The sequence below is a fragment of the Mytilus californianus genome, unplaced genomic scaffold, assembly GCF_021869535.1.
Source record: "Mytilus californianus isolate M0D057914Y unplaced genomic scaffold, xbMytCali1.0.p SCAF_10, whole genome shotgun sequence".
Classification (NCBI taxonomy): domain Eukaryota; kingdom Metazoa; phylum Mollusca; class Bivalvia; order Mytilida; family Mytilidae; genus Mytilus; species Mytilus californianus.
The window spans coordinates 34,786,155-34,809,601 of NW_026262582.1; the positions used below are offsets into that span (position 1 = coordinate 34,786,155).

General features: G+C 32.1%; 1 protein-coding gene across 1 annotated transcript; it reads left to right on the forward strand.

Annotated features, from left to right (window-relative positions):
* Window positions 1-7,215: 7,215 nt before the first annotated feature.
* LOC127717997 (uncharacterized) lies at window positions 7,216-22,208 on the forward strand. Its single transcript, XM_052223880.1, has 5 exons — window positions 7,216-7,456; window positions 8,822-8,978; window positions 17,689-17,933; window positions 20,213-20,338; window positions 21,879-22,208. Exons 1-5 carry the CDS (start codon window positions 7,399-7,401, stop codon window positions 22,052-22,054), a joined length of 762 nt encoding a protein of 253 aa, XP_052079840.1. The 5' UTR covers window positions 7,216-7,398; the 3' UTR covers window positions 22,055-22,208.
* Window positions 22,209-23,447: the final 1,239 nt, after the last annotated feature.

Consider the following 23,447-nt stretch of genomic DNA (forward strand, 5'->3'; position numbering starts at 1 on the left):
TATTTTCAAGTATAGGAGCTCTCGTGTTCTATAGCTTTTTGAAAAAAGATGATAGAAAGTGTACATCAAATGGTCATATGTGTTTTAGGCAAAACTTTGTCACTAAATTAACTGCTAACATTTCAAGAAACTAATGACTATTTGCCTGTTTTCAAAAAGATATGTAGGAATTTCACTTATGATCTGTTTACGGATAATTCCAATTTAAAATGATGTAATTATATTGGATTTAACTAAATTAGTTTTCTGATTCATGTACACAAGTGAATGGTGCACATTTTATTGATAAATCTGCATTAACAAAATTTCAAAAATTGTAAGAAGTCAATGGGCACTCCTACAATTCTTAAACTTACATAAAGAAAGCTATTAAAAACAGATACATTGTCATTAGAAATTTAAAATTAGTGTGTTGCAGTATGCCTTTTTACAAACCTCTGTCTTGACATTGCAATGTCATGACGTTTTGTATATGTGAACAAATCCTTATGCATTGTTTTTATTTTATTAACAAATGTACATCCTCAAAAGTGTGGATAATCGCGTGATCTTCTTGTTGCTTTCTATACACAATGTTTGGAACACATGGCCTTCAGGGAAAACGATTAACTGGAACGCATCATGTTCGAGACCAGAACACATTTACAATAGCAAAGATATCATTAGCATTTACATATAAATTTACATTGGTTAAAAATTAAAAAAAAAACATTAAAACGTTTAATCCCGCTGCAAATGTTTGCACCTGTCCTAAGTCAGGAATCTGATGTACAGTAGTTGTCGTCTGTTTATGTAGTTCATACGTGTTTCTCGTTTCTCGTTTTTATATAGATTAGACCTTGGTTCCCGTTTGAATGGTTTTACACTAGTAATTTTTTGGGGCCCTGTATAGCTTGCTGTTCGGTGTGAGCCAATGCTCCGTGAAGAAGGCCGTGCCTTGACCTATAATGATTTACTTTTATAAATTGTTACTTGGATGGAGAGTTGTCTCATTGGCACTCATACCACATCTTCTTATATCTATGATCATTTAAATGTATTCTCTCAAAGAACCTCCTACTTTTTTTAATCGAATTATGGCAGAACAGCACAGTTATGTGTTCAAACAAAATGTTCTACTTCCATTTATACTTCAGTGTGTACTGTCAAAGTAGAAATTTGTTGATTAAATACTAAAAAAATAAATTTTAAGTTCATAATTTGTTATAAATATAGATAAACATACCTACTAAATCATGTTTTGTTGTTAATTTTCTTCAGTGAAGCTTCTTCAATCGTGATCAAAAACCAAACTTCCGGTACATTAATACGTCACGCGCTGTTATGTACGCGGACATGTTTGGAACACATGGCGTTCGGGGAAAATGGTAAATTTGAACGCATCGTGTTTGACACCAGAACGCTTTTACAATAGCAACGCTTTCATAAGCATTAACGTATTTACATTGGTTAAAAAATATACCCAACGAACTTAAGTCGTTTAGAAAAAAGATGTATGTTAAAAATCAATCATTTGCACGCTTATAAATACGCTCTTGTAAGTTAATTGTAACATGTTTTAATTTTTTTTATAAAACTGATAATTTGCTTATGTTGATACAGCTAAAATACATTTATCGTCAAATTATAATACGAATCACCCTTATTCATCGTCTGTTTCACTCTGAAGCGATGAAATATTTTTTCACTCCCCATTACAATATTAGAACACTAAAGTGTTCAATTTAGAACACTGGTCTTGAACATATGCGTTAAAAGACTAAACACAATGTGTTATACTCTTTAACGCTGGCGTTCAATGTGGAACACTAATGTAAACAACCGAACATATTGTGTTTAAAATTGGAACGCGTCCGGACGCGTCAGGCGTCCGCAATATTTACAGTGTAAGAACAAACTGCAAAATTAAGTTTCAAATAGCTTAACTCAATAGATCAGTACAAAGCACAAAAAAAGAACTTGAGAACTAACATAAAAATATAAGACACAAAGCACAATAAAAATACTCAGAGTTACTGAAAGTTAGTTCAAAGTCAATTACAACTAATAAAAAAATCATGTTCTTACAGACTGTTCTTTTTGCATTTATTTCAAATTTGTTAAAACAAATCAAAACACGATGTTTCAGCTCCATGGACTGATGGTATTTAAACATTTGTTTGAAACAGTCTTGACAGTATTTTGACCTATAATTGTTTACTTTTTACACATTGTGACTTGGATTGATAGTTGTCTCATTGGCACTCATACCACATCTTCTTATTTATTCTTAATGTCATTGAATTGTTAGCATGTTTGCTTAAAATCGAAACCAAATTGAGGACTATAGCAAGACTCTTACTCCTTTGAAGTTCATGCAATTCCCTTAGATTCGTTTTTTTTACCTTGCTTTGCATCCTCTTAATGGATATATGAGATTCAAACATTTGGAAACTACCGTTATCTCGAATTATAAATTAAATCTAATGTGTAATGCTGTTTTAACTTCTATACAACTATATACTTTATATATATATATATACTTTTTTACCTTGATTCGCATCTTCTTAATAGATATATGAGATTCGAACATTTGGAAACCACTGTTGCCTCGAATTATAAATTAGATTTAATTTGTAAAGCTGTTTTAACTTCTGTACAACTATATACTGGTGGCAAATCTTTTGCATTTCTTTAAAAGGCATTTATCTTTATTTTACTTTACCCGTGAACTGATAAAAACATTTTGAATACAGTGACTTTTAAAAACAGTATTTGGATGCCCGAAAGTGATTGAATAGATAACAGATTTTTTTTTAAAACAGAAACAATAGAAACCAAATCAGTTACAATTGGTAGTGTTTTTTACTTCACCGTTCGGAATCTTACTACCGAACAGAAAATATCCAACACTTAGTTGCTATTTCCATAGAACATATTTTATTTGGAACAGACGAAATTAGTGTTGAACAAAACACATTCCTTTTCAGAAATATACATACATTTGTACATGTAGTTATATACGCCATACAAAACGATTTTTTGATTAATATTGTTGTATCTTAAATGTACTCGTACCCAACTGTAACTGTTTAAACACAATATATTTACTGTATATATTTTTCATATTGTTCTGAATTATATAATTGCTGTCATCTTAAATTTTTTTATATTGTACTTATTTAGAGAGGATTATGTTAAGTTGTTATAACTTGTATCCAATCCTATTGTTTATTTAGACAATAAAATATGTGTAAACTAAACGAACAGAAAATCTGAAACTTTCAAGTTTATTTTTTGTCAGTAAGGCTTTGTTCATAGCAAAACTTAATTTTTTTCACTAAAATATAAATCCTAAATTCATCACCTTTTTATACTAAGGGGTATTATATTTTCTGGTCTGTTCGCCCGTTTCCGCTCATTCGTCTCGTATCAGGTTAAGGATGTTCGCTTCTCAAGCTTACAAGCTTTTTGAAAGACTAAAATAAATTGAAAGTATATGAGTAAAAGAACTAAAAAAGCAGAAAAAATGAAGGGTTAGCGGGCAAAATGTTTTAATGGCACTACACGGATAAAAACAAAGGATTACGAATATAAAAAAAAAATCAAAAGCAAGAAGAGCGAAAATCATGAAACCATTGATTAATGGTAGGTTAAAGTTTTTGTTAAGGGTAGTTGGTGGTAACAACAACTTGAAACTTCACTCATTTTAATTATGAAGCTTTTTGATAAAATACAGAAACAAGATTATTATTGCAATTGTTTTGAAACTTACTAAGTTGAAAGTTACACCAAATAAATACAGAAATGAAAATATGAAAATCATTTAACTGTTTGTTTGCATTTTAGCGTGACAACACTTATCTCAAGATGCTTCATTTAATGAATGGCTATTATTTATTTTGAATTTATTGAACCATAAAATTAATTTTTGACTCTTTACATTGAATAATCCGCGAAGCAGATTATGTAAAATGTGAAAAGTCAAAAATTAATTTTATGGTTCAATAAATTCAAAATAAATTATTGCCATTCATTATAAATAAAGTTCTATCAAAAATTGCTACTAATGTATCAAGTAAAAGAATTTTCGAATCAATAAAAAAGTAGTTCCGGTAAAAGTGGGCGTGTCGCCATAAAAATTGACAACATTGAAAATAAAAGTAATACTTTTAACCAATCAGAAGACAGTAAATACGCCAAATTTATTTATTAACATGTAAATATAAGGATTCATTTAAGATTTCTTTGCATGTGTGCAGCATTGATGCAGAGTTGTAAGAATTAATAATAAAAAAAATAGCATACAAGGTAATTTAAACCGCTAATGAAATTAAATATAAGGATATATTTCTCTTTCGTTTTTCTCATTTATCAAATCGCACTTTATACTTGATATAATGTTAATTTATTGGTACCACATGACAGCACTTCAGTATAATATATTCATGGCGTATCTTAAACGTTATTAAATTATTTCGTTTAATCTTTCTTTTCTGCATTGAAATTCGGAATTCAACTGTTAGTCTTTTTCAGAACATTCAACATCTTCTTGAAACTATTCATATCACAATGTATAATACCATTATTATCTAAATCACCAGATAGAGTACTTTAGAGAGGGGCGGTAGGAAGGGGTGTCATTCCGAATTCCAAAAAAAACATAAATCATTCTCTCCTGGATCCCGAAAAATTAATAATTAATTGCCGAGTCCCGAAGTCTCGATGAATGTAAATCAAGAATTCCCGCGAAAATAAATGCCCAATCCTGAATTCCCTCAAAAATAAAGGCCCTATCCCGTAAAGGGTCCTTCCACCCCACTCATACCTACTGTACAGTAACAGTTACTGCTAACATTGTTTTATACGGAATTGGTCAGTATTCTTGTTTATACTGCACTCGTTCTATTTGAGCAGTCAAAATGCGTTGACTGTATATTTCTATGTCATATACAGTCACTGACCCGATATCACTTTTCCTCATGAATATTTAAATAGAAGTTGCCGAAACTATATTTAATTATTCATACGACCTCTTCAACCTGTTCTTGTTTCCAATGTATACAATGAAGCGTGGAACGACCCAAACTTATTTCTTTTACAATTTTTGGAAAAACATATTTCACTTGTTAATATTTTTTGTTTGAAACCTATAAATCATTATGTTTTATGCTTATCGTTGATATTTTAGTCCATACTCAAACGAATTCAATTCGTTCACCATCGATGCTTATCGTTGATATTTTAGTCCATACTCAAACGAATTCAATTCGTTCACCATCGATTGCGGGTTTCAACAGGTAATGTACATTTCATTGCGTTGTCTATTTCTCCGCCTGATACCGGTATGAGGCCTTTTTAAAGGGAGATTTTCCCCAATATTTAAATCAAATAAATAACATTAAACAACAACTGAAAATGTTTTTTTTTATTCAAGATTGCAGTATAAAGACAATAATAGTGAATTGACTTGACATATCAACGTTATAAGGATTCGGCCCGAAACGGGGAAAAAGCTCGGCAGAGCCTCGCATTTCCCCTTTTCTAAGCCTCATCCTTATATCGTTGATATGTCAAGTCAATGCACTATTATTGTCTATGCATACTGATATAGCAGTGTTTTCGTCGTATGCAATAACTTTAAATTCGTGAGTAGCTTTTTGTTGTTTTTTCTATGTTATTTCACGGAGAGACAGCAAAAAGTGTGTGTGGGTAATTTTGGGATTTGTTTTGGGAGAATGGGAGTGGTAAGTAGTCTAAATGATAATTTAGGTTTGTCATACGGCAGCCTGTCTCTTATAGATTGGAATCTTTGTCTTGAGTATTGCCAAAACATTTAAGTGCTAATCTGCCTAAGAATCAGGGAATGGTGAAAACATGACAAACAAAAACCCACTCAAGTTGACATTAATTTATGTTCAAATTGTAAAATAGTACAGGAACTTTTCCTGTTCTGGTAATTAAAGATATAATTTGGTTGAAATGCACTGGAAATTAACAATTAAGGAGAGCGAACTCCGTAATGTGCTATCATTCTAACCAAAAGATATCTAGAGATTTCCTAAATTACCAGACACGCAAAAACAAAAGACTTACTATTTCGAACTCAGGATAAGGGTAACTTCAAAATAGGATGGTTAGGTCGGTGGGTTTTTTTTTTGGCCAAGTTTTGAAATTTTTCTAAATTGCCTGATTCTTACAAAGACTTGCACTTAATAAACAGGACAAACAAGAAAGCCTTCTGTCATATTTTGGGGATTGCTACATGGTATTTTCTTTTATTGTTTTCATAAGTTACAAAGTAAATCTAAGTCCGTTCTTCAGCATGGGTCATATTGGTTAGTCGACCAACAAACTCGGTCAGCTAATCGCAGTTTTTATACCCCCGCTTTACAAAAGTGGGGTTATACTGTTTTAACTCTGTCTGTCCATCCGTCAGTCCGTCCGTCCGTCCGTCCGTCCCGTGAATATGTTTCGTCGCATCTTTCTCAGGAACTAGATCATAAGGATTTCTGAAATTTGGTTTCAGGGTTTGTATAAGTCAGCTATACTGTGTGATGCGTTTTCAGATTCATCACTTAACAACAAATGCATATTTGGGCTGGTGGTATCATCAGTGAGCAGTAGCTCGCAGTTTCACTTGTTTCTAACAGTTTTAGGGGATAACTGAAAAAAAAGTAGCAGGAGGAGGACAAATTCGTGTTACTGCAAAAGTCAACTTGGTCGTCGAACGTGCATATACAAAGATAGAAATCCATTTTGACATAGGATTACAATATTGTACTTAATACAACAAGCATGAAATTATATCGGCAATTATCAACGTGCTTTTCTGTCTTTCTTTCTTATTTTTTCCTTTTCTTGATTACTAAGTACTCGATGATTCAAACAGTGAATGCAAATGCGATCATAAAAAAATCAATTTATAACACGTTTTAAGAAAAAAAATCTTTTTTAAAGATTAATGCACCATATCAATATTCCCCCTATATTCACGCAATTGCGATATTAGTACCTTCAATCTTAAACAATTTTAGTTTTTAGGTTTTTTATTAATTCACACTTATTAGATTTTGATTTGATTAAGCATTGCTTACTACTATGCATATCATTGATTGTAAGCTGCACGATATAATTTTACTGTTTTATTGAATATAAAATAGCGTTTTACGTGGCCAATCATGAGAACGAATATTGGATCTTAACGCAACACCATGTGAATCGTTCCGCCTCTGAATTTGTTTAATCGGGCGTTTTACACGTTAGAATTACATTCATTTTTCCTGTTTTAAACTGTTTAAAAAGTTGAAAAAAATTATTTAAAGTATTTTGAAACAAGGATCAACAAATATGATTCATGGACTATACAATTTTACAGTGATATTTGTGTTTAAACAATTGAAATAATTCCTGTCTGATATGATGATATTGAAGAGTATTTTCGGCTTTATATTGGCATTACTTACATTTGAACACGGTATGAAAATTTGTTCATTTATTTATCTTGAGTTCACTTAAAAACTTTTCAACACATTATGTAAATTTCTTTGTTAATTTTTATGTAACTGTTTTCCATAATATTTCTTTCTTTATTGACTTAACATCTACAGCTCTGGACATTAGATCTACAGTGCAGGACTTTAAATCTATAGCACTAGCCGTTATATCTCCAGAGGGTGACTTTAAATCTACATCGCTAGACTTTACATCTCCAGCGCTAGACTTTAAAAATCACATCTCTATATCTGTATGAGACCAACATTGCACCGACCGTAATAATACATTAATAATAAACATCTCTTGTGCGTTTCGTTTATTTTGAAGCGAACATACAATTTGACTTCTACAAAAGATTGTCAGTCGTGTCCTGTTTCCCGCCAGTTTTGTCAGTGTGACATACATTTTGTATGATATAAATTGCATTTTACTTCAGAACAATATACCATTAGTGCGACGTTCAGCCCAGAATAACATGCACCTTATCGCTATTTAGTCCGATCCGGAAAAAAAACAGTCACTTAGACAACTTCCTGTTTGGGTCAAGTGTCGCAAAACAAAGGTCATCAGTAATGAGCTGAGGGATAGAAAAGTTTATAAAGCAAACATTTTGAAACTTCGATAGATTTTGATCCACTTTCTTAAAACACAAATTAAGATAATAAAAATGCTTTGTTTGAGGTGTTTATGTCTCTTTGAAAAGTTTTATGCATACTACATTGGTTAAACAGGGCCCCATATACCTTCAACTGGATTATAAAGTTCAATCTGTAATTTCAGAACTTATCCGGCTTGGAATGAATAACGATAAGGTGAATTGTTTACTGAAATTGTGCCCTGTATTTAATCTGTGATTTTACTGGTAAAGATTAGTTACATGTACGCATATTTATTACAAAATGCATTTTCTTCATTTGTTCTTATTATATATATATAAATAAATAAATGTTTTTATGTTTTTAATTGTGCGTGTCTATTTTTGTTTAAATTGTTGATATCCTTCTTATTTTTGTAAACCGGTATCGTATTGCGCTTTTGATATATCTTTGTTTTAATATTCTAGTTTCTAAATTATTGTCTTACTATTCTTTGTATTTAATTAATAGGTGGCATGTGTAAATTACACGTATTATATTAGGTCTACATTCTATTTTTAGACGCATAACACTGTCAACACATCAGCATGATCCACTCCCTCTTCTTTCGGAGGTCATGCATTTCCTTCAAATTTTGTTGACTTACCTTGATGTGTACTTTCTTAAAGTATTTATGAGTTTTATGACATTCGAACGTAGGTAAACAGTTATTCAAATACAAATAACTTGAAAAAATCTTTATATTTTAGCAACATCAACTTCCAGTAGCTTTTTGATCTTCAGTAACTTTGTGATAACACGGGATGAAGCACAGTATTGCTGTAGTAAATACGGCATGACACTGATGACTGTCAAAGACCAAACTACGCAAACATGGCTGGAAAATAATTTGCTTCCAGTTGTAGGGTACGTAAATAAACCACTATCTAGCCTATCTAAATTCTTACCCTTCTGGAACACCTGAGACCACACAAGGTATTTGTTTGAGTTCGTGTTGTTCAGTCTTTAGTTTTCGATGTTGTGTTTTGTATACCTTTGTACATGTTGTACTGATTTTTGCCTTTGATCGTCTTTTGTTTTTTGTTTTTGCCATGGCGTTGTCGGTTTGTCTTCGACTTATGGAAGTACACCACTAATTCATGGCCCCATTGCTTTCTATGTTAAATTCCTCAATTTCAAGCAGAACTTGTTCCCGGAACTTCGGATGTACCACACAGGTACTTCAGATCTGACAAACAGGCAAAATGTACCCTCCTTAAAAAGGGGTAGGTCCGGTAGGACCCCTTTTTGGCCCCAAAATATAGCATTTTTACAAATTTGTTGAAATGTATGCTTTTAGCTATTTATTGGAAAGTAGAATACTTTTGTTCCATAAATATGGGCTGTTTTTGACAATACAATGCACATGCACCAGGTACTAGCATCATGAATTCATGCAATACCACTGAAATCTCCACAATTTTAGCATTTGTATTAATTTTAAGACGGTTTTTGTCTAAAATGGAAGTGGTCGCATTTGTGTTCAGTCTTAATATTTAAATATGTGTTGTACTTGATGATAATACATAACATATATAAAGGTTGAGACTGAACACGAATGCGGCCACTTCCATTTTAGACAAAACCCATCTGAAAAGGGACGTTTTATGGCATATTTGATAGATTATTCATATTCAAGCTTGATTTTTAGCGTCTTTAATGACCAAATCAGTTAAAAACTTTTACATAAATTAATTGAATCGACTGAAGTAGACACTTAAGTGTTTAAGAAATGTAAAAAATCTTTCATTAGATGTACTTCGAATTTTAGGCCAAAACTAGCCCTTACCGGACCTTCTCCTTTCATGCAATTTTTTTTATTAATATTCAAAATTATAAGTCAAAAAGCATTCTACAATGATCACAAATCTTTCAGCTTTCATTTGATACCAAAATTACCTAAATATTCTACATATTTTGAAAGTTACATCCAAGCTTAGGAACTATTTTGTGTTAAATATGTACTCCTTTCTGGTATGTGCTTTCTGGCCGGGCCCGAATTAGTGGTGTTACACCTTATGACTTAGAATATCCCTTTTGTATGTTCGTTCTCTCTTTTAAATCACAATGCATGATGCCGTATTATTGTTTTCATTGTATAAGTACGGTATGTCTTGATTATAGATTAATTTAATATATTTTTTCAATAATGACAGTGAACATAAAGATGTTATAAGATTTAGATTAGCTGTTTGTTTGTGGACCGATGACTATACGTACTGTGCAATAATCGGAGACAAACAAACAATAAGCTGATTTTAATCAGATTAACGAATAATTTTACACAAATGTTCAAGTATGGTTACATAGAAAATTACTAAGTGAGATCAAACATGTTCGGTACAATGTATCCGTATCACAATGGACAAATGTACTTGCAGCATGCATAGATTGATTTTAAACTAATTTCTATAATCTAGATACAAATACAGAAAGTTATTTTGATTTAGTTTTTAAGGTATTTAAACAGGTTGGGGAAGATCCTCAGAAATTGGTATTATCCCTATTAATTGGTATTATACCAGAATTCAAGACTGGTTTCAATTTTTTGTGATAAAACATTAAATTGAGACCACAGTAAAGAACTGAAAAAAAAAGTGAGTAACCTCCAAAAATTATATTTTTTTTAAATGCCAATAATATTTATCCAAATTTAATGATGGTTCAGTCATGGTGCTTTTGGGGGTAAAATATTGTCTTTTACATGATTGATAACCATTAATGGGGCTAATACCCGTTTATGAGGATCATCTCAAACCTGTGAAAGAAAAAAAAAGTTTCCCCAAATTATTTATTATTTATTTTTCAACTATTATAGATATAAAAAACAAGGAAAAATAATTGTATTAATATGGAACATGAACTGCTGTTAACCGTAGAGTAAAGTCCTATGATACTTTACAAAGTTACATTTATACTGTATAATTCTATTGAGTAAAATATATGAGGGAGTGGACAGGGGTAAGGCAACATGTTAATGAGGGGACGGGAAGCAGGAGTCAGGATGCGTGAACTGGGGGAAGAGGGAGAGAAAATAAGGATTTTCTGGGAACAAAATTTTGAATGATTTTCGTCTGGGATTAAGGAGGAGTGAAGTGGGAGTAACGGGGAGGAAATTGGGAGTTTTACACTAGTCATTTTTGGGGGCCCTGTATAGCTTGCTGTTCGGTGTGAGCCAAGGCTCCGTGTTGAAGGCCGTACTTTGACCTATAATGGTTTACTTTTACAAATTGTTACTTGGACGGAGAGTTGTCTCATTGGCACTCATGCTACATCTTCTTATATCTATAAAAAGAAAACCAGGACAAACCCTCCGATGAAAAACTTTTGTGAATAAAGCAGCTGATCAATTCTTAAAAAACCAAAGCCTTAAAGACACGTTTAGCTGTCAAAACATTAAACAGATGACAAAAATTACGGCGAATTCTAAAACAAACAAAAAAATATTCTCTGACATCAGTGTAATGAGAATCTGTTTAGGCATTCTTTTTGAACTGGATCTTCACTGCAGGGGCTTAAAGGTCACCTTTTTCGGTATGATAAAACAGTTGTGGTCCTATCCAAAGTTGTTATTCCTGAAAGATTATTCCCTTGATGAATGCGCCACCTTTAGGCTTGTCAGTTTTCGACATTCATCGCTTCATAAGGCCACCAGTGGTATACATGTACAGAGTTAAATTATTGTTTGTTTATATCACATAAAGTTAGAAATGCGTTTTATCAAATATCAACTCTTTCAAATAACTCTAGATTAGGTTTAGAAATAATCAGTTTATCAAATTATTATATTTTTATTGAGTCTATTTTGGAATTGAAATACATTAACACAGGTTATTCCGTATATTACTCGCATGGTACATGCCGCATTTCTCAAAGATCGCAAAGATTATTCTACCAGCAAAGAACATTTCAATATCATCAAGGCCTAGGGTGTCGGATTTAATGTATACATTTTGACAGGAAGTTGCTGCGTATTTATGCATCCCATAAAACGTACAACCTACTTATATGAATATCCACAGTATTTTTCTTACTGCCTGACGTTATCTAGAAATCTATGTTTTCCTATTTCATTCCCTAGTCAACCGTTTCCACCTTAATTTTCAAATATAATACAGATTTTATACGTTCAATCAATAGACTATAATAACATAACAGTAGTTTGCAATTCCACTGAATGCAACAGTTGTCACCTTAATGTTTTGAGGTTGGTCTAAATGAAGTTGATAACTTGATTGGTATTGATTCCCTGATATTTGTCCTAAAATGTGTTTGCTCTAGCACTACTGTTGAAAAAGTTAGTCCCCTTTTTGAAAATATGCAATGATGGTCATTGATTACTCGGTTACACATGTATATATTATATATGTATCATATGTCAGGGACTTTATATTTACATTCAAATATGGATAAAAACTGTAAAGATTGACAGAAATGACAAAATTAATACAAATGCAAAGAAAATGGATTTTTATTTATAAAAGAAACTATTCCTTATATTATGCATAACAGGAAATGGAATGGTATATTTCTTTATAAGACCCTTTTCTTTTTTAGTTGAGAAAACAAATATTTGGAATTGATGTTATTTAAGATATTCTCATTTTATTTTTCAACACTTTAAAATCTTAAGGTGGTACCTAACACTACAGGGAGATAACTCTGTAAAAATCAACTAAACGTTTTAATCACGTTATATTGGTAAGGAAATATTAAAGGGAAACTTCGCAAAAAAATGAAAAATTGATATTATGTTCATTCTGTATAAAAAAGCACAAATTCATAATTATTAAAGTTTTATTCTGCTATATAAGAGATCACCATCGATTTTAAATTTAGAGTATCAATTCTCTGCATGCGGCCATTTTGACATCTTCTCGGTTTCGAAACCACGATATATCTATAAACCACAAAGGACCAAAACTAGCAGTAACCTAACGTAGTCGTAATTGCGTGTCGATATCTTGTCAAGCGTACAGTTGTTTTATCCGACAAGAAAAGCATAAACAGTTTCCCGGGTCACAAACATGATTATAATAGACATGGTTGTGCAACCTTTCCTAACTAACATGATACGGAAAATGTAATTATTTTTTTTTAATATCTAAAGTCTGTCGTTTTTTAACTGTTTTTTTTTACCAAGGATTTGTATTTGTTACTATACAAATTCTTGTTTTTACTAAGTTTTGAAACAAGAAATTTATATGGGAATTAGTTAAAAAGTCAAAGTTCAAAGTCATAAATAAGTGTCCCGTGTATAATTGTTTTCGAAAATCTAATTTGTTCATAATTTTTTTATGTAATAAACTTTTATGTAATAAACCAAGGCTCCGTGTTGAAGACCGTACTTTTACCTATAATGGTTTACTTTTATAAATTGACAATTTGTGACTTGGATGGAGAGTTGTCTCATTAGCACTCATACATCATTTTCTTATATCTAATTATTAAAATAAATTCAGACCTTCCCTTATCTGATCATCAGCATGCATATGGCTAAAGAAATTATTCCCAGAGGTATTGTGAGGTGACACGTCCAGGTATTCATGCGATTTCCTGTCGGACTTAAAAACTCTTATTACACAATTACATAAAGCAAGTTCATGCATCCCTTCATTTCTGAGGGTATTGATCAGTGTACACGGCCGATAACTTGTAACTTTCCATTTTGAAACTATCAGGTGTAATATACATCTTTGTCTTGCGTGTCCGAGAGTGATATACTAGTCATTACTAAACACATACGCTTGTTTATAAATAACATTTCTGGTGTAAAGAATGATATTTATGAAAATCTAAATAATTCCAAAAAAAGATTTGATAAAATTTTTCCAAGGGTAAATTGTGGAAAATGTAAGTATATACTCGTTGTCAATAATGATGGACATTTTGAAACATACAAAAATCATTGGTTAATACGCCTAGATAGAAAGTTACGGATATAGATAGTCGCAATTAAAAATATATACATGTTTTTGAATATAACAGAGGAACATCCAGAACCAATTTGATTTAAATACAGGTTGATTTCTCACTTGCTTTGGTTCATCGAAGTTATGGACATAGTAAAATCACAGATTTATATTTCATTTAGATTGTTCTCGAACAGTTAAAGAAATTCGTCATCACCACAATTGTTGGATATAATGTATAATGATGTGAACATGGTTCTAAAAGTACATTATGCTAACTTTCCTATTCCGACATGCATGTAATATATATGCCACTGGACGTACACTAATGATCCCCAAAAAATCTATTTGAAGAAATAAAGAAACTTCACTCCGGATAGACTGATAGTATTTGTATTAACGTCTGATTAGCTAGATGGTTGATTAATTTATTTAGTTGGCTTGTGGGGGAATAAACTATTCCCAATATTGCACTTATGCATAAAATATTAAATGAGAGTAATATAAGAGAAAATATAAATACGAAAAGTCGCATATCTGGTAAAAAAAAGTCTCACTGGCAACTATAGAATTTCACGTTCTATTGTCATTCTTAATCAAAATAACGGACAGTCATTAAAATGCATGTACACTTTGATAAAAAGGGGTGCCGCAGTTGCATATTATTCATCATACATCTATTTCAAGTATATACTTTCCTGTCATTCTTATAAGTTAACGCAGAGATGTGTAACTATACATCTCCAGTTAACGACAATCAACCATATAAATATTTGAATCTGATGTGACTTACCGTTCATCTCTTTCTTTTTTTTTCTTCTTTTTTTTTTTTTTGATTTGGGCAGGTACACAAACATTGTAATGTTAAATATACTGTTCCCAGGTTGGGAGGGGGGCTGTGGTTGGAGGTAAAGTATATTGAAAGTTACAAAATAAGAACGTTGTTTTTATGAATTTACATGAAGAATTCTGATCTTGGACAAAGGTTTCTTTTTTTTAGTTCAGTGATTTAAATTGAGAGAAAAAAATCTAGTCAGAATTTAAATCGTACCGGCAATTTCCACCTAAGACTCCTCTAAAATCATGAATGGTCACGCTTCACAATCATCAGAATTTTCTTTGCATTGGTACATTCGGTATCGGTAGCGATTTACCTTGACATTTCCGGGTATAACAGAGCTACTTGTATATTACCTGTATGTGCTTAGGTGACGTTCCATGAGGTCTTACGTATACAGGTTCACATTTATAATGGTTTCTGATATAACAAGGTTTTATGGCATTCACACTTCTGCATGTTCTGTACACCATATCATTATCCTATTTTCAGACCAAACGTGTGGATGTGAATATTTTCCAGGAAAAATATTGAGTATCAAAGTATCAAATTAATTTCGGGATTTTTTTCTTTCTTGGTATCAAATCACAGAAATTTAAAGAATATACTGCTTGTCCGCTTGAGGTGTATTCTTGTCAGTTAAGACTGACATATATGTCTCTGGTATAGAGTGGGTTTATGAATGAATGATAAGTCTTGCAAAGGTACAAGATATAAAGCACATTGAAACTTGATTCCGCCGGTCTGTCTCCATTCAAAAAAGGAAAGTTGACGTAAGATTGAATCTGTTATTTTTTTAAACATCGTTGGTCAAATAGCTAAAGTATGTACACGTTGTGAGATTTTAAATATTTTAATAAGGGCATTCCTGATTAGGTAAATTTAGATCGCTGTGGACGGACCAAGCTATATTAATCATGTAACCGCGATAATTTTCTCTAAACATTTAAATATTCAAGGTTAATACCCATGATAATTTGAAAAAGTAAGTACAGTGTTTGGTTTACACGCTCGTTTTCGTGGGCCATTTTTATTTATAAAATTATTTAATTAAAAGTAATTCAGAATTTCGATGTTACAACAAAATACTCACCTATCTATTTTAAAATTAAGCTTACGAAAAATATAAAAGATATATATAACGGCGATTCAGGTATTTTGCCACCATATTCCTCCCCAAATAATTAATGTTTTTATCATTCATACGAAATGTTGTTCACACCTGTAACGGTGAACCGTGTTGGCTAAATTCACTGAGTGAAGATCAAAAGAATAGAATTACAGAATGCTAATCTTTTAATTACCTTGAATTTAACCACGCATTCAACAGGTAGTCACTAAGTGTCACAGTACAATACACATTGTATTTACACTGTACTAGTGGGAAATGTTTGCTAGACTGAAGTAAAAGCCTTCAGGTGAGAATACAAACATGCATTTGTAAAACAATATCAGTTATATATGTTTGTTCAAAATATCCGTCGGAAAAAAATCATAAAAATATATTCTATTGTATGATTTACTTTTATTACTATAATCATATCAGAAATCCTTTAAATATAAATCGTACATTTTAATTTTGAAAGTTGCACGGCTGATCACTTTACTTTCTTAATTATTAGTTGGTTAATAGCTTCGCCAAAAGTCGTCGATGCGCTTTAAATCGCGTTATTAGATGATTAACGAACAAGACTTACAATGAGATTTATTCACTCCCGGCATGCAAAAAGACTTAAACTACGTCACATAAGTCAGGAAGTTCGAATAAATTAAATTATTAATTCCCAATTTTCTTCTTTATTAGTGTTCATATCCAGATAAAACTTGGTGAATATGTTTTTTATGGTATTATGAACATATTAAGATGAAAAGTAAAAAATCGCGAATTTTCCCTTTAAGCTTCTCTATGATCAAAATTAGTGTTTGTCAAACTGCTATATAACCAGTGAAATTTTTCTGATAAAGTGGTTGGTTCAAATTATTTGAAATTTTTATATTTTTGTCAAAGGGTCAAAGTAAACATTTTGTCAAAATTTTAGGAAAATTAAACGAGCCAAATTAATATTAGTCAAGGTGTTGGGTACCACCTTAATTGACATCTGAAGACGATGCAAACGAAAGACTTCAAAAATAGACAAAAAAGGCGTGGTTTGTTGCTTAACCAATTATTTTAAAGAACAATTGATTGATTGATTGATTGTTGGAGTTTAACGCCACTTTCTACATCATTGGCTACATCAAGGCGGTCAGTTTTTATTGGCGAAGGACGCCAGAGCACACGAATAGAACCACCGACCTTCGACGGGAAAAATAACAATCCTAGATAATTTTATCGAACGCACCTGTCACGTGCAAATGAACATAATTATAATTGTTTTATGTCTGTTTTTTTTTTTGTTCTGTATAATTTGATTTTATTATCTATTTTTTTTAACGTATTTGGCTTCTATTAATTTTGATCTCGAATGTAAATTTGCCGTCATACGTTTATCTAAGGGTCTAGATAAGGGTTTACAGAATAGAGAATAAACGGGAAAGGGGGGGGGGGGTAAATAATAAGGAACAATTGATGAGTTAAAGAGAAGATAATGAACAGGTGCTCAAATATAAACAATAAACTGATAAATTAAAAAAAAGACGAAAATTGAAGACCATCCCCAAAGCCAGACCCTCACATGTAACTTTAGCTCACACCTCCTTTTAATTGATAAAAATTATGACAAACAAAACAAAACAAAAAACGTTCAAACAAACAAGCAAACAAAAATATGTCAATTGACTGCTGCATGATATCTTTGTTTAAATTTTAATTATATTTCGACTTTAGAACAACAGGAGCCTATTGGTTAGGAGTGTTTAGTGACAACAAAACTTCTGAGGTCTATGATGTTAAAACTGAACCCATTTCCTGGACAAATTGGGACGAAGGAAGTTTACCTCCAGAAAATACTGGTCCAAATGGAACTTTTATGTTCAACTCATCTGTATGTGTTAAAGGAGATTTAAGTGATGACTTTAAATGGAAGTTGGCGAGTTGTGAAGAAAAACTACCTTACATATGTCAAACATTTGGTAAGTTTTTTTTATTAACTTACATTTGTACACATGTATCATACCTGGCTTGTTGACTTGTATTTGACAGTACAGTTGGTACCAGTTCAAAAAAAGTGTTTATTTTTAACTTATTTAGCCCCTAATATTAGCAAGTGTATACTAGTTAAGACACAACAAAGTCTTTATATATATGTTTTACAATTCACGATTTAGTTTTGTTAAATGAGTTAGGTTTGATTGATAGTATAATTACTAGGGAACAGCTTTGATCCATGGGCAGTACATGTTATCAATATAAAATAAGGAGATGTGGTATGGTTGCCAATAACATAACTATCCATCAGAGTCCAAATGACTTAGATTAAAGCAACTAAATGTCACCCATTAATAGCAACACATGACAGGTTCTTTACAGGTAATCTTAATCAAGATTAAAACAGCACAGCGTTGTTTACAAATCAATGTAATGTAATGATTAATGTCATTGTTTTTGTAAAAAAAAATAATTAAATGCATTTCAGTAATTTTGAGACAATTCTCAATATTTTCTCGGCAAACTATAATAAGAACTTCCTATTGCATATTTTACGTATTGTAGTGCCGTGTGACACGTTTCCAGTTTCTTCTTTGGTCTACTTACTAGAGTCAAAACATTGAGGGGGTATAATTAGTTCTTGTTTACGGTATTTCTTGTTAAGCCCACACCATTAAGTAGTTAGTTCTCCATTGTTATTCTCATATTCCATTTCTATTTATTTGATTTCTATTTCTTAGATATTTCATTTCATTTCACAGCTGATTTGGTTTTCGCTTCTAATAAGTTGTTTCTTGCATATTTGACTAAAACGTACGTTGATTTCTATAACACATTTATGAATAATGCAAACTGAAGGTTACAATGACAATCATGACGGTTTTTTTTTTAATTCTGAAATGTATCGGATAATTAACCGACAAGAAAATGTATGTCTTATTTTGAATAAGTTACTAAAACGTAACGTAAATCCTATAAAACATTCACTTAACCAATACTTCGTTTACACGCTAAATTCATTACTGCAATACAATGTTGTTTTTATTTCCATCAGCAGGGGAAGTGACGTACTTATTAAGCATTCTTCCAGATTGATATTTTAATATAAAATATACGAGATTATATCCAATATTAAGACTTGTATCTCATAAAAACATATTACGTAGATGTCGACCAGCACGATTTTTTTTATTTAGTCATAATTTCATCACTAACGAGTACAAGTTTTGAATTTCAGTTTCAGAAGTGTTCATGGAAGTTAAATTGTTCGAATTGTAAATTTTTCAAATAGACTTGCTATTTATCATATGTGCGAAATTATTTTTTTTAAACATTGAAGAAAAGATTGAATGTTGCATCTTTCGAATCACTTAAAATGTGTGAAATATATTGTTTGATTTTTTGTTTAAAGGAAGAAAGCTCATTGAACGCATGAATGTCGAAATAAATTAAACAAAATTTTTATTTAAAGGATCACTGGAAGAAAAAAAGTGATAAGGGAAAAAAGAAAACAAAGCAATCATTTGTTATAAAATTCAGTTTTATCAAATCATATATACTGAAAGACTTTCAAAAAACTCAAAAACTCTATTTGATTTCTTTGATATCATAGTCATTAAGTATTGTCAAATCAATTAATTCCGAAGCTTGTCGCAAAAAGAATGCGAATTTTCGAACGCATAGGTTAGTGAAGAAAAAAAAATATAGTATAGTATGAATACTTTTCATTGTCGTTTGATTCGATTTAAAACTCGCGAAATTTTAAACACAGTCAAAGTAGATTAAAATACTATTTTTAAGTAGCTCAATTTTAAGTTTTATTGTCGGATTTCTAATTTTCGCATTTTTATTGTCTCTGATTTTGATATACGTGTAAGGCGTCTTTTTCAGACAACATTTACGCGAGGTTAGTTATTACGTATTTTCGCGATCTTAATATATCTTATTCGCGGAATTAGCAATAATTCGATTTATGAGACTTGAACATCGGTTAACATCTTAATTCCGCATTCTTGGTTGAAGATCGAACCCATGTCACTCGCTTTTGCGGCAACAACGTTATTAAGAGACAACCAATGTTGTTTATCTATTATACTCTCGCATTTGCGGCAACAACGTTATTAAGAGACAACCAAGGTTGTTTATCTATACAACATATCAATCAGTGTTTACCAACTGTGACACATTTTCTAAAAAATCATACATTTATCATGTTTTTTTTTCTGTGAAACATTTTATAAATGAAATCATACATTAATTTTAGTTAATGACAGTATGAACATTGTCGATGTCGGTGATCATAGCCATATAACATGTCCTGCTTTATTGAAGTATAAATCCACAAGCATTAGTCGTGTAGGAAACATCCTCCAAGACGGAGTGGCATACGGTAAGTATCAGTAAATAACTGAGTGGCACAAGATACATTTGTAAGTACTAAAAATAATTAAAAAAAACAGAGAAATATTCATCGTTCAATTCGATCAGAACCAATAAAACCTGAGCTGACTGTGCGGTATGGGCTTTGCGTATTGTTGAAGGCCGTACGGTGACCTACAGTTGTTAATGTCTGTGTCATTTGGTCTCTTGTGGAGAGTTGTCTCATGGCAATCATACCATATCTTCTTTTTTATTAAGTACTAATAAAATCAAAGTTACAATTAAGTACCAATACAAAACGGAGTCGTATGTCATAAATACTTGTTAACGAAGTGGCATATTGTAAGTACTAATGAAAACCATAGTGGCATGTAGTACAAATGTAAGTACCAAAAAAATATAATATCATAGAACCAGGAGTGGCATAGTGTTAGAACCAGTGAACGGAGTGGCATAGTGTTAGAACCAGTGAACGGAGTGGCATAGTGATAGAACCAGTGAACGGAGTGGCATAGTGTTAGAACCAGTGAACGGAGTGGCATAGTGTTAGAACCAGTGAACGGAGTGGCATAGTGTTAGAACCAGTGAACGGAGTGGCATAGTGTTAGAACCAGTGAACGGAGTGGCATAGTGTTAGAACCAGTGAACGGAGTGGCATAGTGTTAGAACCAATGAACATAGTGGCATAGTGTTAGAACCAATGAACGGTGTGGCATAGTGTTAGAGCCAAAAAACAGAGTTGCATAGTGTCAGAACCAATGAACGGAGTGGCATAGTGTCAGAATCAATGAACAGAGTTGCAAAGTGTTAGAACCAATGAACGGAGGGGCATAGTGTTAGAACCAATGCACGGAGTGGCATAGTGTCAGAACCAGTGAACAGAGTGGCATAGTGTTAGAACCAGTGAACGGAGTGGCATAGTGTTAGAACCAATGCACGGAGTGGCATAGTGTTAGAACCAGTAAACAGAGTGGCATAGTGTTAGATCCAATGAACGGAGTGGCATAGTGTTAGAATCAATGTACGGAGTGACATAGTGTTAGAACCAATGAACGGAGTGGCATAGTGTTAGAACCAATGAACGGAGTGAAGAGTGAAATAGTGTTAGAACCAAAAAATGGAGGAGCACATGACAAATACCAACACAACACTTCGGTAGAAACTTTTGAGCAGGTTCCTGCAAAGTTCTAATTCCTTATGCAGTTTCGGCTTTACTTTTGTTTCTTTTTGTTTTATAACATCTACAACGTGTATATACAACGTTTATATTAGCTACGGTATTATATTTTTCAAATATGTTTGCCTCGACCATCACTAAACATTAACTAAAAGACACTAATTGCAAATATGTTGCAGTAAAATTTGTGCGGTCAATGGTATCAAACTAATTATTTTTATTTTAAAATATCAGAACAGCGTTTTTTAAAATAAAATCTAGAGAAAAAGTTATTCACAGTTTTTACGATAACTTCTTACATATGATAGTGAAAACTTGTCCGTTTATCTTGAAAGTAAATTTTTAATTTTAGTTTTGGTTTCTTCCTTTTTAGCTGGGACACAAGGACTATTTGAAAAGGAGGACAAGATAAAGGAAATGTCGTCACAGCTAGATGCTCATTTTGTAACAAACTATCATGATTGTATTATCCTATGCATGAATCATGCTCAATGCTCTGAGGTCATACTTGTCAGTAATCAACTGTGCATGCTGTACCAGTCTAGTTAGCTCTTTAAAAATATTTTTTGACTTGACAGACAAAATGGTTGTTGTCTCATCTATAAATATCGCTTATAAATAGACGTCTTGCCTTTAATTAAGAAAAAAAAATTGTTTTTAATTCAAATTAATATTTGAATTCAATAAAAGTTTGTTCAATTTTTCATCGATTAATTTTCTGCATTTAAAACAGAAAACGTATGCAGCAAGTTTGTTTTAGATTTTAATCATAGTTTATGCTTTCCAACCCGATAATGGCACCGATAGTGAAATATAATATATCGATTATTATTGTTTCTAATTGAATACTTCAAAATGACTTGACCTTTAAAATCAAAATTGATGACAATGTAGTCATACGGCAGTTATTATAAGATTTGTTTTCCTAATTTAGTTAGCGTGAAACAATTTCTTCAAATTATTAATGTCACCTGCCCAGTGTGCTCTTTGTTTTCCCTATGAAGAAAAACAAACAAAAAAGAAAACAACCTGAAAAAAAAAGAAAAAAATAAGTTGCCGGATGTTGTGATCTAATCATAACATTAGGGAGCTGCCATTTGAATTTTATGGGAAGGGGGAAAGGGGGGGGGGGGGGGGGGGGGGGGGGGGGGGGGGGCTGGCTAGGATGAAAAATTTGTCCTGCATTTTTTTTAGTTGTAATCTCTGTCCTGCCTTTTTTTTTTAGTTTATCCTGACTTTTTTTTACATAAATTGTCATCCTGCCTTTTTTTTTTACTCAAAACTCCTGTCCTGCCTATTTTTTTTCAAATTTCATCCTAGCCCCCCCCCCCCCCCCCCCCTAAAAATCAAATGGTAGCTCCCTTAGGCCACAGTTGTTTACAGATGTTCAATCTCACAAATCGATTAGGAAGATATAACTACAGGCAACAAACTTAAAACTGAGGGAATTGCATGAATAAACCAGGCGAAATCACGTGTGATGACAGGGTAAGCGTCTCTTGCTATGCTTACATCATCCGTTTTACGAATCCACACTCAGTCAAAATATCACAATGGGGAATAAGACATAACCGATAAAAGAAAGGCGAAAGATACCAAAGTGACATTCAAAATCATAAGGTAAGCAGATCATGCTCCACATGTCACTATCTTTCAATATCTATAAGAAAGTTTTGAAAAAATATACATAAAAAGCAGTAAAACCGTGTCATGAACACTGAAGCCTTATTGGACATCGCTTCTTTTGACAAGGCCGCTCTAACCTTTCTAACATTGTTGGTTTGTAGTCATAACGAGTGATCTACTGCAGTTCACTGGTTTTAACAACGAAGGCAAAAGAAAGAATGACTCTATAACAACCAACACTACCTGTGTTGTCAATTTTCATAGAAATGAAATGAAAAGCACAGAAAATAAACAACAAACATACGTTTTATTATTG